A 15,775-nucleotide genomic window follows, 5' to 3' on the forward strand; every position below is an offset into this window, starting at 1 on the left:
AAGGACCAGGGGTCAAATCTCACTGCAGAATTTAAATAACTCTAATTAAATAAAGCTCATGTCTATAATGGTGACCAAGAAAAAAAGTGTAGCAAAGACCTCTGTTGGCTTTTGCCTCTCCTTAAAGGAAGGAAATTTGCTATCTTTATCAGGTGTGTCTTATATGTTGCTCCAACCACACATTGTGCTTGATTCTTGTCTGCCTCCTCAATTCAGGAACAAATATGGATGGACATTGCCAGCGATGTCCACTGAATTAATAACAAAGGTCTTCCATCTCAGTTTGTCTGGGCTGATAATTATCCTTTGCTAACACCTAAAAATAGATTCTCAGGTCATTATCACAATGCTTCTTGTGGGGTTTTACTCTATGCAAACTGATAGCCATGTCTCCAACGCTGCAACAGTTTCTATAGTTCAAACACACATATTTTGAGGTACAGCATTTTGAAAGCCATGTAAAATCTGACAAAAATACACAAATATTCCTTTCAATTTGGTTTACCTTTGAGATGCCGCTTTAGTTGCCCATTCAGAGCCAGCTCTTCAGCGCTTGACGTCCTGTTTTGTGGAAACTGCCAAAATGTTTGGCCTGGAAGTCAGCCTGAAGAAAACTGAGGTCCTCCATCAGCCAGCTCCCCACCATGACTACCAGCCCCCCCACATCTCCATCGGGCACACAAAACTCAAAACGGTCAACCAGTTTACCTATCTCGGCTGCACCATTTCATCGGATGCAAGGATCGACAACGAGATAGACAACAGACTCGCCAAGGCAAATAGTGCCTTTGGAAGACTACACAAAAGAGTCTGGAAAAACAACCAACTGAAAAAACTCACAAAGATTAGCGTATACAGAGCCGTTGTCATACCCACACTCCTGTTCGGCTCTGAATCATGGGTCCTCTACCGGCATCACCTACGGCTCCTAGAACGCTTCCACCAGCGTTGTCTCCGCTCCATCCTCAACATTCATTGGAACGACTTCATCACCAACATCGAAGTACTCGAGATGGCAGAGGCCGACAGCATCAAATCCACGCTGCTGAAGATCCAAATGCGCTGGGTAGGTCACGTCTCCAGAATGGAGGACCATCACCTTCCCAAGATCGTGTTATATGGCGAGCTCTCCACTGGCCACCGAGACAGAGGTGCACCAAAGAAGAGGTACAAGGACTGCCTAAAGAAATCTCTTGGTGCCTGCCACATTGACCACCGCCAGTGGGCTGATAACGCCTCAAACCATGCATCTTGGCGCCTCTCAGTTCGGCGGCAGCAACCTCCTTTGAAGAAGACCGCAGAGCCCACCTCACTGACAAAAGACAAAGGAGGAAAAACCCAACACCCAACCCCAACCAACCAATTTTCCCTTGCAACCGCGTCTGCCTGTCCCGCATCGGACTTGTCAGCCACAAACGAGCCTGCAACTGACGTGGACATTACCCCTCCATTAATCTTCGTCCATGAAGCCAAGCCAAAGAAGAGAAGAAGAAGACCTTTGAGAGATTGAAGGTTGGGGTCAAAGCACTTTGGTGATTGTATTCCCTCAACAGGAAGAATAGATTGGTTGCCATCAAATAAGATGGCAAAAGTGATACTTCAATCAAAAGACACAGTGTTCCACAAATATCAACATTCACTGCGTGGGAGATGGACTGACTTACCCTTGACGGACTTATTTTGTGGTTCTTGGAATGATTAGTACAAAAGTTATTTGCTTTTCAGATGTGGAATATATTAGTACACCAGCAAAAGATCCAAGAGAAGTGAAAGTTTGTCCAAAAATGCCATGTAATAAATTTAACTACAAGGGTATATTTTATCAGTTGATAATTGCAATGGGAACAAAACCAGTTTGATGGTTAATTGACTCAATGTGCCAGCAATGTGTAGTTAAATGTGATGGTGAGGTCCAAGGGAACTCAAAAGGTTCAACAATGCCTTGATCCTATAAAATCTCATCATTAAGTTCTCAAGCAGGTGCCCAGAATGTTATCAATAAGTGCAAATTATTATTAAATATGTATATATTATTATATAATTATTATACGTCAAGGTCATAAGCACAGAAACAGACCATTCAGTCTGTTAACCTGTAGTGGTCTACCATAAAACCGTGTCCTGTTAACCTTTGGGGTTTACCATGAAACAGTGTCCTGTTAACCTGTGGTGGTCTACATGAAACAGTGTCCAGTTAACCTGTGGTGGTCTACCATGAAACAGTGTCCAGTTAACCTGTGGTAGTCTACCATGAAACAGTGTCCTGTTAACCTGTCTACCATCCACAAGGACCCATTTCAAGTGCCTTGGAGGCAGTCCAGAGGAGGTTCACCAGGTTGATCCTGGAGATCAGGGAGTTGACCTATGAGGAGAGATTAAATTGTCTGGGATTACACTCACTCAAATTCAGAAGAATGAGAGGAGATCTTATAGAAAGATATAAAATTATGAAAGGGATAGATAAGATAGAAGCAAAAAATTTGTTTTCACTCGTATTGGAGACCAGAACTAGGGGACACAGCCTCAAGATTCAGGGGAGTAGATTTAAGACAGAGACCAGGAAAAACTGTGTAGTAATGAATTTCTACCCAGGGAAGCGGTTGAGGCTACTTCATGAAACATATTTACTGTTCAGTTAGATTTTTACATAAAAAAAGGAATTAAAGGATATGCTGGAAAGGCAAATAGGTGGAGTTGAGTCCATGATCAGCCATGATCTTATTAAATGGCAGCAGGCTCGATGGGCAGGATGGCCGACTCCTGCTCCTATTCCTCATGTTCTCTCCATATTTCCAGTAACAAACCCCCCTCCCAGTCCTACCACTATCTACTAGGAGCATTTTACTACCAACGTGTGTTTGGGACGTGGGGAGCAGACCACAGGGAGAACGGGCAAACTAGGGTCATAATGCACGTCGTTGCACCAAATGTAACAAAAGAAGCCCATTGATAGCACAGGCCCTCTCAAAATGTCACCTCCCAGGCAAGCACATAACGTCATTCAGCACAGAAAATACTCCGAAACCAACTGGGACATGGGGCCGGGGGGGGGGGGGGGGGGGGGCGTGCACAAACAGCGTAGAACCAGCTCCGGCATCCCACCCCTTCACTCGACACGACCAATCCGAGCCAACGTCCCCAATGATTAAAGTACGCCTCCGCAACCCTGCATGGACAACCCCGCTGCGTTGGGCTAGTGGACTTCGCAGTGATCTTCGCACGGGCATAACGCCCAAATTTGGCTAAGCAACCGATGTAACGCCATTCACAAAACGTTTCGCAAGAAAGCAATAGCTCAGGCCCAATTCACTTAGTGTACTCCCCACCCCCGTCAATTCACCTCTTCGCCCAGTCTCTTGTCAAAAGCTTGCTGGTCGTTCTAAATAAGACAAACATACATAAAGTGGATGGCGAGACGTGGAAAAAAAGGTCAGGGAGACGTCTTCACCACCACAGGTTGACAGGACACTGTTTCATGTTAAACCCCACAGGTTAACAGGACACCGTTCCATGGTAGACCCCACAAGTTAACAGGACACTGTTCCATGGTAGACCACCACAGAATGACAGGACACTGTTCCATGGTAGACCACCACAAGTTAACAGGACACTGTTTCATGTTAAACCCCACAGGTTAACAGGACACTGTTCCATGGTAGACCACCACAGAATGACAGGACACTGTTCCATGGTAGACCACCACAAGTTAACAGGACACTGTTTCATGTTAAACCCCACAGGTTAACAGGACACTGTTTTATGGTCGACCATTACAGATTGACAGGACACTGTTTCATGTTAAACCCCACAGGTTGACAGGACACTGTTTCATGTTAAACCCCACAGGTTGACAGGACACTGTTTCATGTTAAACCCCACAGGTTGACAGGACACTGTTTCATGTTAAACCCCACAGGTTGACAGGACACTGTTTCATGTTAAACCCCACAGGTTGACAAGACATTGTGTCATGGTAGATCCCACAGGTTGACAGGACACTGTTTCATGTTAAACCCCACAGGTTAACAGGACACTGTTCCATGGTAGACCACCACAAGTTAACAGGACACTGTTTCATGTTAAACCCCACAGGTTGACAAGACATTGTGTCATGGTAGATCCCCCAGGTTGACAGGACACTGTTTCATGTTAAACCCCACAGGTTGACAAGACATTGTGCCATGGTAGATCCCACAGGTTGACAGGACACTGTTTCATGTTAAACCCCACAGGTTAACAGGACACTGTTCCATGGTAGACCACCACAGAATGACAGGACACTGTTCCATGGTAGACCACCACAAGTTAACAGGACACTGTTTCATGTTAAACCCCACAGGTTGACAAGACATTGTGTCATGGTAGATCCCCCAGGTTGACAGGACACTGTTTCATGTTAAACCCCACAGGTTAACAGGACACTGTTTCATGGTAACCCTTACAGGTTCCTGAGTTGAGATTTTTAATAACATAAAATGAGAGAGTTTGGGGTGGTGGAAGTGGCAAAGTTGAAGGGGGCGAAGTTTGCTACTCACTTCAGGAAGTATCTCTGGCCGGATGGGGTCTTTGCCATCTCCCAGCCGGGAGGCAAGGGCACGTCGTCGATGTTATCGAAGGACTGCTGGCGCAGGTGTCCATACTGCTGGGGGTTCGGGTTGGCACTAACGGGCAGCGAGGCCGGGGAGGAGTGCGAGCGGATGTGCTGCACATGTAACTGCGGCAGGTTACTGCTGGAGTCCGTGCTCGACTGCCGCGAGTGTGATCCCGAGTCGGGCTGTTTGAAGAAGGACTCGGGCAGCTTCCTCATCCTCATGGGCAGCTGGTGAGGAACGGTGCCGGGTTTGGGGTTCATCACCGCGTTGAACAGAGCTTCCAGATCGGTCTCCGAGTCCCCCAACACGCGAACGATGGTCTGTCCCGGCGGTGGAATAGGATTCGGATCCATGGCCAAAAAAAAAACTTTTGCGTGCGGATTCCAAACTTGATAAAAAGTTTTGAAAACTTTTTTTTTGTTTGTGGTTTGGAAAACTTTCTCTTTGAAAATGACTCCCCTTGCCCTCCCTTCGGAGGGAATCCAAGTCCTCAAAAGTGAGCTTGTAAAGGAATCAAAGTTTTCATGATCGACCGTCTCCAAACTCCTGGCAAGTAAAAAGTTGGGAAACTCAATTTCCAAGCGGCGCTCAATCAGCGTCGCTTTTGGCTGTTAGAACTCCCTCTCTTTAATTATTCATGAGCTCGGGCTTCTGGACCTGAGCAAATCAGAACTGACGATGGAAAACAAGCCTGTCAATTTCTCCCTCTCGCACACACAATATGTGTGTAAACAAAACAAAAAGAACGTCCCCCTCCCTCCTGCACATTGAGTTCTCTCTCGTGGGAGGAGGGTCTTACTTTTTTCTCTTCCTATCACCCACCCACCCCAGTGAGAGAGAGAAAGTTCTGCTCTTTCTGGTGACGTGAACAAAGAAAGGGGGTCTTTTTTTGCCCAACTTTAATTAGACAACGAGAGGGAGAAACTTTCCTGGGGCTCGGTTGCCGGACACAATGCGGGATCCCAGCAGCCAAACTGGAAGGAGACTTCGGTCTCGCCCACACTTTGTGTTTCTCCCCCTTGTTTTGCAGTTGTGTGACCTTAAGAACGGACTCGAAATCACTTTGCCTTGTGTTGTTACCATATATGGAATCAGAGGAATTTTAATCCCGCCTCCCACCCCCACTCTATCTTTTTTTTCGCTCACCCTATCTTGGTTTTCACTCTCCACCCCGTTTAATTGGTTTTTTTCTCTCTCCCCAACACTTCTCTGCGCGTTTGTCTTCCCCCTCTCAAGTTCTGCCTCCGTGGAGACGCCAGTGGCGCTCCCATTTTCACGGTGGCCGTAGAAGGTGGCAGGAGAACCAGGGAAAGGTTTTTTTTTAAAGCACCATTCCCGTCACCTCAGTATTAATTATTGACAACAGGTCTGCAGTTGCCAACTTTAGGTGGCCCCCAACACCCCATATATTTCTGGATCCTACTGTTTCCATCTCCTTTACCACCCCTAGCGACTGGTCTCTCTCTCTACCTGTCTTTCCACCTCTTGGCTCCTCCCTTTTCTCTAGTGTTCTCCCCCCCCCCCCCCCCCCCCCCCCAACGTTGATTGACCGTTTCTACCCATGGATGCTGCTGAGTTCCTAACAGAAAGTGCAAACGAATAAGGAGCAATGAATATCAAATGCACTGATTTCTTTTGCATACATATGAATAAGACATTACAAGTGTAAGAAGGCATCGCATTGTATACGTTATTTTTATGGTGAAGGAAATCTAATTTGAAAATTAATAAAAGTTCTGCCAGCAATTCTATGCTTGCTACAATTGCCACTACCTGATTCTGCATTGATAACTTCTGTTTCAATTTAATTTAACAGAGATTGTGGAGATATGTTTCCCCATTGTATATAGTTATGATTGACTGTATATATGGAGCTGGCCCGCCCACTGACTCATAACCTATGACTCCTCCCCCGTGGTCCTGGGCCATGAAGGGCAAGCCACCTCTCCCTTCCCACCATTCCTATACCTGGATCCGGGCCAGCAAGGTTCTTCTATACATGAAAGCCTATTGTTCCCTCAGCCTAGTCTTTGTGGTTTCTGGTAGTGCACTACAGAGATTCAGCACAGTAACTGGCCCACAAGCTCACACTGCCCAATTACACCCATGTGACTAGTCAACCTACTGGCCCCGAATATTTTGAAGGGTGGGAGGAAACTGGAGCATCTGGAAAAAACCCACGAAGGTCAGACCGCGCTGGATTCGAAGCTGATGTGGTGATAGCATTGCGCTAACTGCTACACTAACGGATATTTGAGTGAACATTGTCCAAAAATTCAAACCAGTCAAAATATATTTCCTTTTGGAAAAGTGCATTTCTCATTGTGCCACATGGTATATTGATATAAAAGCTATAAGACTGAACCTACGACCTTCCCACACCACTCCTAAATTCCTCTTTAAGTTTTGGGTTTGACAAAAGATGTTATTCTGATCCTGAGCCCCCAAGGCGGATACAAGACAGACACAGATAATCAGAATTATGAAGCCATTTTCACAGTGGGCGATGTCTGTCTGGACAGTCTGTGCTGTTATGTTGATGTGGGATCCTAAGTGTTGAAGGACATGTGAGAAATACAGGAAATGTGGAAACTGGGGAGTGATAATATCATGTAAAATTATTTTTTTAACCCTGCTTTCTGGACAATATTGGACAATCTTAAATCCAACAGCATGGTGATACTTAAATGTTTTAGATGTTACCAGCCCTTCCAGCCCATGAGCCTGTGCTACCCAAAGACCCTAATTAATCTACAACCCCTATATGTTTTGAAGGGTGAAGGGAAACCAGAGCACCCAGAGAAAACCCACACAGATACAGGGAGAACGTACAAACTCCTTCAAGACAGCACTGGTGTTGAACCCGGGTTGCTGACGCTGTATTAGTCCTGCGCTAACCGCTACGCTAACGGTGCTGCCCATCAATGGCAATGAAGTTAGTAAGTTTGCGGATGCCACCAAAATTAGCAGTTTAGTGGTCAATAAATTTGGAAAGTGGGCCAATGGATGACAGATGGAATTTAACTCAGACAAGTGTGAAGTGTTGCATTTTGGGAAGTTAGAGTAGGATTGTAGATCTTCAGAGTGTTGTAGAGCAGAGAGAACTCGGAGTGAAAGTACATTGTTCTTTGAAAGTAGCAACATAGGTGGACCGGGCGATGAATTTTAAATTTAAATTTAGACCTACAGTACGGTAAAGGACATCTCAGCCTATGAGTCTGTGCCGCCCAATTTACACCCCATTAACCTACACCCCTTTCATGCTTGCCTTCATCAGTCACGGCATTAAGTACAAGGGTTGATACATTATGTTACAGCTATACAAGATGCTCGTGGGAGATAGCACCTGAGGTATCAATGTAGGTGCAGGTCACCCACTTGTAGGAAGGATGTCATTAAGGTGGAAAAGGTGTAGTAAAGATTCACGAGGACATGAACCAGGACTGAGGGGCTCAACTTGTAAGGAGAAGGTGGATGGGCTGGGACTTTTTCTCTTGGAGTTCAGGGAGCTGATTGGATGGTCATTCCAAAGGAGAACATGGTCATAGATTACCATATATATATATATTAAACAGAATTGGGAAAAAAAAACAACAAATGCAAACGCAGTTCTGTTTCATTTATATAAAGATATATATCTATATATATAGATATATATTGTAATATATGGTAACCTATGATCATGTCCTCCTTTGGAATGGTCACCTTAGGGTGGAGAGGTGTTTACTCAGACATAAATAAGATCATGAGTGGTACATATAAGGTGAATCAACATAATTGTTGCTTTCCCAGAATATGGGGAGTCTAAAATTATAGGACGTTGGTTTAAGGCAGTGGTTCTCAACCTTTATTGGTCTAAGGCTCACCTGACTTCCAACCTAGTAGGCAGCTCTGTAAGAAACACATCTTTATCTAATTTAAAGTATTTTATTTAACATTTTTTAAAGACCCACCAATGAGCCATGGCCCACTGGTCATGCAAAGATTCAAAACAAACTTGAGTAGCAATTTCTTTTCATACAATGGGTAAATGGAATGAACTGGCAGAGGAAGTGGTGTGGGCAGGTTACCATTCTGGCAGTTGCTAAACACTTAGACAAGTACATGAAGAGTTGCTCACCTAGGCACATTGGACAGAACTTTCCAAACCCACAATTTCCACTTCAATGAAGGATAAGGGCAGTAGGTTGCATGGGGGCACAACCAGCTGAGGCTTCTCCTCCGAGTCACATACCATTCCTATGTGGAAATCTATCATTGCTATTGGGTCCATTTATCAACTTCTCAAGGAGAGAGAAGAATAGAAAATAAACTCCAGGTCCATAGATCCCTCAAAGTTACCAAGCAAGTTGATAGAGTGGTTAAAAAGATGTATGGTGCATTAGGGAACTCGGGGAAATTAGTTCAAGGGCATTGAAGTAATTTTGCAAGCTCTATAAAACTCTGGTGAAACCACACTTGAAGTATTATGTTCAGTTCTGGACTCCTAATTATAGGAAGGCTGCAGAGATTTACCAGGATGATACCTGGATTGGAGAACATGTCATATGAAGGAAGGGTGACAGCTTTTCTCTTTGGACCAACGAAGGATGAGATGTCACATAACAGAGGTACGTAAGATTATGAGGTGCTTAGATAGGATAGACAACCAGCACCATTTTTCATGGCGCAATACTAACAAATTCCAGAAGACATGTGCTTAAGGTGAGTTTTGGACAGATTTCAGGGGTGCATAATTTACAGAGGGAATGGTATGTGCCTGGAATGCATTGCCAGCAGTGGTGGTGGTGGCTGGAGACATTTAGAAGGGTCTTAGGTAGGCACATGGATGTAAGAAAAATAGAGGATTAAGAGTGTGAGGTAGGGAAAAATTAAAATGTAGTCGAGTAGGTTTTCAAAGGTCAGCACAACATAATGGGCTGAAAGGCTTGTACTGTGCTGTAATGTTCTATGCTCTTTGTTTGCTTTTGTTTGCCCATTAAGACACACAAAGAGGTGCTACTAGTCTGGCACTCCAACCAAGAAGAGAAAGAGAAACACCTGAGAGTCACCTCAGAGACATCAAGTTTTCGTGGATCACGCCACCCCCTTCAATGTTCCCATCTCCTGCGCCCCTATAATCTCCATATCCTCATGGCTTCCTTCTTATTCCAGCAGTGAACCCGAGCTCCAGCATCCAAGTCTCCCACCTTGGCCCAAGAGTATTAAAATGAGAGATTGACAGGTTCTTGATTAGTAAAGAGCAAGGCTACCGGCCACCAGGAGCTCTTTCGAGTGTATCACAGTGTGGTATGTTTGCTGTGAGGAATTGGATCAGAGGTCAATCCACATTTCTATAAGAGCGACAGAGAGGATCACTGGAGTCTCCTTCCCCCCATCAACGTGATCTACCGGGATCATTGCCTGAAGAGGGTGAGCAAAATCATGGAGGACCCTTTCCACCCTGCACACGGTATCTTTCAGTTGTTCCTGTCGGGAAAGAGATACAGGAGGATCAGAGCCAGCACCACCGGGCTAAGGAACAGCTTCTTCCCAAGGGCAGTGAGAATGCTGAATGACCAAAGGAACTGCTCACACTAACCATCCAAAACGCTGATATTTACTAAACGATATATACTTATTTGTACGTATGAATACTTGTCCTACACGTGTCTCGTTTGTCGGTATGTGTGTCTGTGTGTTTGCACTGAGGACAGGAGAACAGTGTTTCGTTGGATTGTACTTGTGCAGTCCGCTGAGAATCTGAATGAGGGCACTGAGGCTCTCAAATACTTTATCAAAACAGCTGTGGATGAGAGTGTCCCCACCAAATCATTCAGGGTTTTTCCCAACCAGAAGCCTTGGATGAACAATGAAATCCGGAACCTGCTGAGATCCAGATCAGTACAGCAGGAGCAGGTATGACTTATGGAAAGCTATCTCCTGGGCAAAGCAGAGATTCTGGATGGAAGTGGAAACAACAAGTGACACCCGACAGCTGCAGCAGGGCATAAATGCCATAATCTGTTCCAAAGCCAAATCTGGTAAAGCAGCAGGCAGCAGAGGTTCTCTCTCAGAGGAAATATGACAGTAACAATGAAGAATCACCCTCCACCCCCCTATGTCTCCTGATGATTCCTTCCTGTCTGTATCTCATAATGATATATGTACCTTCAGGAGAGTGAATCCAAAGAAAACATCTGGCCCGGACAGAGAAGGTGGCTGAGAATTAAACATCTGTACTTTCCAATTGCCAAGGTATTCACGGATATCTTCAATATCTCACTGCAGCAGGGTGTGGTACCCATTTGTTTCAAACAGGCATCCCTCTTTCAAGAAGAGTGCAGTAACTTGCCTTAATGACTATCGACCAGTAGCACTTACATCAACAGCGATGAAGTGTTTTGAAAGGCTGGTAATGAAGCATATCAGCTCCCGTCTGAGGAGTGACATGGATACATTCCAGTTCCCCTATCATAGAAACAGGTTTACGGCAGATGCCATCTCACTGGCTCTACACAAAGCCCTAGAACACCTGGACAGCAAAGATGCATTCATAAGGATGTTCTTTATTGACTACAGTTTGGCATTTAACACCACCATCCCCTCAAAACTGATCAGCAAACTCCAAGACCTGGGAGTTTACACCTCACTGAGTAATTGGATCATGGATTTCCTCACCTCCAGACGACAGTCAGTGAAGATTGGTAAGAACTTCTCCTCCACAATCTCCATCAGTACTGGAGCACCACAGAGCTGTTTTCCTAGCCCCCTGTTCTCCTCACTTTACACCTACGACAGTGTGGTTCAGTATGGCAATACCACCATCTACAAATTTGCTGACACTACCACGGTAGTGGGTTGTGTAAAGGAAGGAGATGAGTGAGCATACAGGATGGAGATTGAAAACTTGGCTGAATAGTGCACCAACAACAACCTTGCACTCAATGTCACCAAAACCAAGGAGCAGATTGTTGACTTCAGGAAAGCCAGAGGTGCACAATCCAGTGATCAATGGGGGATCAGAAGTGGAGAGAGTGAGTAAATGTAAGTTCTTGGGAGTCACTATCTCTACTTCCTCAGGAGTTTGCGGAGTTTTGGTATGACACCAGAAACCTTGGCATATTTCTACAGAGGTGTGGTGGAAAATATGCAGACCAGCTGCATCATGGTCTGGTATGGGAACACCATTACCCCTGAGTGTAAAGCCCTCAAAAAGGTAGTGGACACGACCCAGGACATCACAAGCAAAACCCTCCCCACTATTGAGTGTATCTACAGGGAACACTGCTGTTGGAGAGCAGCAGCAATCATCAAAGATCCACACCACCCAGCACACACTCTGTTCTCGCTGCTGCCATCAGGAAGATGGTAGTTGCTAAACACTTGTTTATGTGCCACAAGACTCGCACCACCAGGTTCAGGAACAGCTGCTACCCCTCCACCATCAGACTCCTCGACAACAAATTCAATCAGGGGCTGATTTAAGGACTCTTACTTGTGCTCTCTATTGATTTTCATTTTGTTCTCTCTATATTGCACAGTCAGTTTGTTTACATTCGTTATCTGTTTACACAGTTCCTTGTTTGTTTACATGTTTATGCTGTGTACAGTTTATTTTTTGCACGACCAATTAATGGTAATTCTGCCGTGCCCGCAGAAGAAAGGAATCTCAGGGTTGTATGTGATGTCACATATGTACTCTGACAATAAATCTGAAATTGGATAATAATAAATTTGGACTTGAACTTCATCTCAGCCTTACTATATATATATTTTTACTTTACATTGTTTATGTTCCTCAGGCAGGGCTAGCGTTCATCCCCGTTTACCCATTAACTGGCTCAGTGAAGCATTCAACATCTCAACTTCACCGAACAGGCAGGGTGGAGAATTCCAGCCCTGCAAGACGTTAAAGACTCAGGTAAGTTTTCATAGTGATCTGCTAGTTTTGTGGACAAATGGCTGTTTATTTTTAATAACCCCAGATTATTAAATGAACATACATTCTAAAGTTTCCATGGTGGGATTTGAACTTGTGTCTCCAGATCAGCCATTCTCAACTTTTTTTTGGTCTATGCACCCCACCCCCCACATAGGACTCTGCTCAAAGTTTATGAGCCCCCTTCCCTGTGAAGCAGTCAAGTTTTGGTTTCTCCCCTACAGACTACATGATGTGAAAAGAAAACAAGGCTTTTACTTAAATGTGTTGTGGCCCCCAAGGGGAGGCATAGGCCACCACCCCCCCCTGCTTCCCCCCCCCCCACACCTTGAGAAAGTCCGCTCTAGATTGTTAGCCCACATCTCTCGATTGTTATTCCTCCATCACTACTCTCCTCTAATCACGAGGCTGTGAACTTCCAAACACAGAGTCTCCAGGCCAAAAGAGAGGAAAAAAAAATAAAGGTTTAAATTGGTTAAAAATTATTGCACTTTTCACAACTTTGAGAGATTTCAAGGTACTTTGAAGGCAATTAAGTAGTCCTTTTGAACTGTTGTCACAGTTGATAAACTTCAAAATCAATTTTCATGCACCAAGGGGAGACAGCCCCTTCATTCTGAAAACAGAAAACTCTAGTCCAAGTCTAACAGGTTCCCTGATGATGTGGGGTGTAATTATCTGCAAAACTAAGCGCTATACTTATAAAACACATAACGCTGCTATTATGTTTCAGCCAAGAGAAAGCAATTTGGTTGTAGACAATACTAGCTTTTATTCAATATTGTCTGGCAAAAGTATGAGAGAAAGCATTGCATTTATATAATACCTTTCACAACCTCAGGATGTCTAAAGTGCTTGACAGTTAATGAAGTAATTTTTGAAGTGTACCTTCTACTGCAATGGAGGTAACATTGACTTTACTATTGAGTGAAAGATTAAATTGGATGTGGCACTTAGGACATGCATTTACGTAGCTTGTTGCAAGGCCTCAGAAATTCTGAAGGCCGTGTTGTGCCAATGAGCAGTGGAGAAAATAGGAAAGTTTTATCTCAAGAAATCCCGTGCCATTCTGAGCTTGTCAACAGTAACAGGTTCTCCGAAGTATCAAATGATTCGAAGGCTTATAGTGTGAAGCCTGAAAGTACAGTTAGGAAGGAGGTGGAGGAATTTAGATTTCAGATTTCAGATTTATGGTCAGAGTACATATGTGATATCACATACAACCCTGAGGTTCCTTTTTCCTGCAGGCGCACCAGAATTGCCACTAATTGGTCGTGCAAAAAATATACTGTACGCAGCATAAAATATGTAAGCAAATGTGTGGCTGCAGGGGCTGCGGGATCACTGGAGGTGAATCCACGGACACTCAGGGACTCCGGAGAACTCTCCTTTCTCTGACTGGAAGAGGCACTTCAGGCATTTCTGCCAATGGCGAATCTGTCTGCCTTACAGCAGGAAAAAGTAATTTTGTGTAATGACACTGTTTTTATTACATGACAATAAATTGAATCTATCTATCTATCTATCTATCTATCTATCTATCTATCTATCTATCTATCTATCTATCTATCTATTTTCTCTCCTTTCATTTCAATTGTGTCTGCATATAATTCTGAGCTCTGCCCTGAGCAAAGAATCAAAGGAAGCGTGTCCATTTCTAGGGAAGGATGTGTGGGTCCATAAGAGGTTTTGCTGTGGGATGATCCCTGGAATAAAAGTTTTCTCATATGAAGAGCATTGAATGCTCTGGGATTGAAGGCATTGAAGCTTAGAAAAATGAGGGTTGATCCCATTGAAACCTGTTGAAATACTGAAAGGCCTGGGTAGCGTGGACGAGGAGGGGATGCTTCCTATGGTGGGGGAGTCTGGGACCAGAGGGCAAAGCCTCAGAATATAAAATGTTCATTTAAAACAGATGAGGAGGAATTTCTTCACCCAGAGGGTGGTGAATTTGTGGAATCCTTTGCCAGGCTGTGGAGGTCAAGTCATTGGGGATATTTAAGGTGGATGTAGATACATTCTTGATCATGAAAGAACTCAAGGCTTACAGGGAGAAGGCAAGAGAATGGATTGAAGAGGATAGTAGATCATCCATGATGGAATGGCAGAGCAGATTCAATTGGCAAAATGGCCTAATTCCACTCCTATATCTGATCCATCTGATTACCAGGTGGACATAAGATAAGATGCAATACAACATACCCCACTGACTCCTGGGATTTTTGACACCAAGAAAAAGGAAACCAAAAAATAAAACTACAAAGTTGTTACAGGCAAAATTTCCAACAAGTTGTTATAGGCAAAATGAGGCCATCGGGTCCATTGAGGCTTCTTAACAACAAAGAGGGAAAAAGAGACAGAGTGAAGGGAAAAGGGAAGAAAGATAAAGGGGGATAGGAGAGAGAGAAAGATAGGGAATGAGGGAGAGGGGGAGAAAGAACGAGAAGGAAGAGGGAAATTAAGGAAAAGATAAACACCAAGCAAGGTAGAAATTGTTACTTCAACTGAGTGAAGAGGGTGAAGTTTGTAACAACCATGGGACTGTTTGAAATGGGGTACCTTCGAATTCACCAGACTTTCCTTCCTGATTAACATCTCAGAATTCCTTTGTATACATAACGGGCTTGGCTTCTGTGATCAGATGGTTTACCTTCGTTAATATTATTCAGGGAACAAAAAGTGTGTTATTTCAAAGCACACTTGGCTAATAACACCATATGATAAAATAATCAATGTTTGGGAGAGTCTCCAAGGTTGTGAAACATCCTTGAGTTTTAAGTGATTAAATAATCCATTTGACTATGTGGGTTATATCAATCAAACCCAGTTGAGATTGTAACAGATTTACAACAGAATCATTCTACTATTAGCTACTCCCATGCACAGATTTAAATATCTACATCCTTGCAAATAAAATGCAACATGAGGAGTTTCTTTAAAAAAAAACCCTCCATTTGCAAAGATTAACCGCAACATGGCCGAGTAAATCAGAAGCAAGGGATAATGATCCAGACTACGAGTCAAAGACTATCCAGATCAAAAGCAGAAGCCTGGAATTTTTAAAAATAGCACTCAATATTGGACACCATCTTAAGTTAGTTGGCTGTTGTCAGGAAATGCTGGATACTGTTTAAAAGCTTATCTGGTTCATTGTTCTCCCAGGGGAAGGTGCAGGGCACCAGAAAATGGGAGAACATCCCCTGTTGAAAAGGAGAAGCAGAGGAGACGACCCTACAGTACGGTAGCCACGGAGGCAGACCAG

General features: G+C 44.1%; 1 protein-coding gene across 2 annotated transcripts in view; it reads right to left on the reverse strand.

The window, feature by feature from the left end:
* The window catches only part of wwtr1 (WW domain containing transcription regulator 1), a 177,878-nt gene extending 172,288 nt beyond the window's left edge, over positions 1-5,590 (reverse strand). The window contains exon 1 of one of the 2 annotated variants that reach the window (XM_069897419.1): positions 4,536-5,590. In XM_069897419.1, the coding sequence (XP_069753520.1) occupies positions 4,536-4,945 (410 nt within the window). In that variant the 5' untranslated portion in view covers positions 4,946-5,590. The remainder of the gene's footprint in view (positions 1-4,535) is intronic. The other variant, XM_069897418.1, reaches the window with a different exon arrangement.
* Positions 5,591-15,775: the final 10,185 nt, after the last annotated feature.

This window comes from Narcine bancroftii, chromosome 9, assembly GCF_036971445.1.
Source record: "Narcine bancroftii isolate sNarBan1 chromosome 9, sNarBan1.hap1, whole genome shotgun sequence".
Classification (NCBI taxonomy): Eukaryota; Metazoa; Chordata; class Chondrichthyes; order Torpediniformes; family Narcinidae; genus Narcine; species Narcine bancroftii.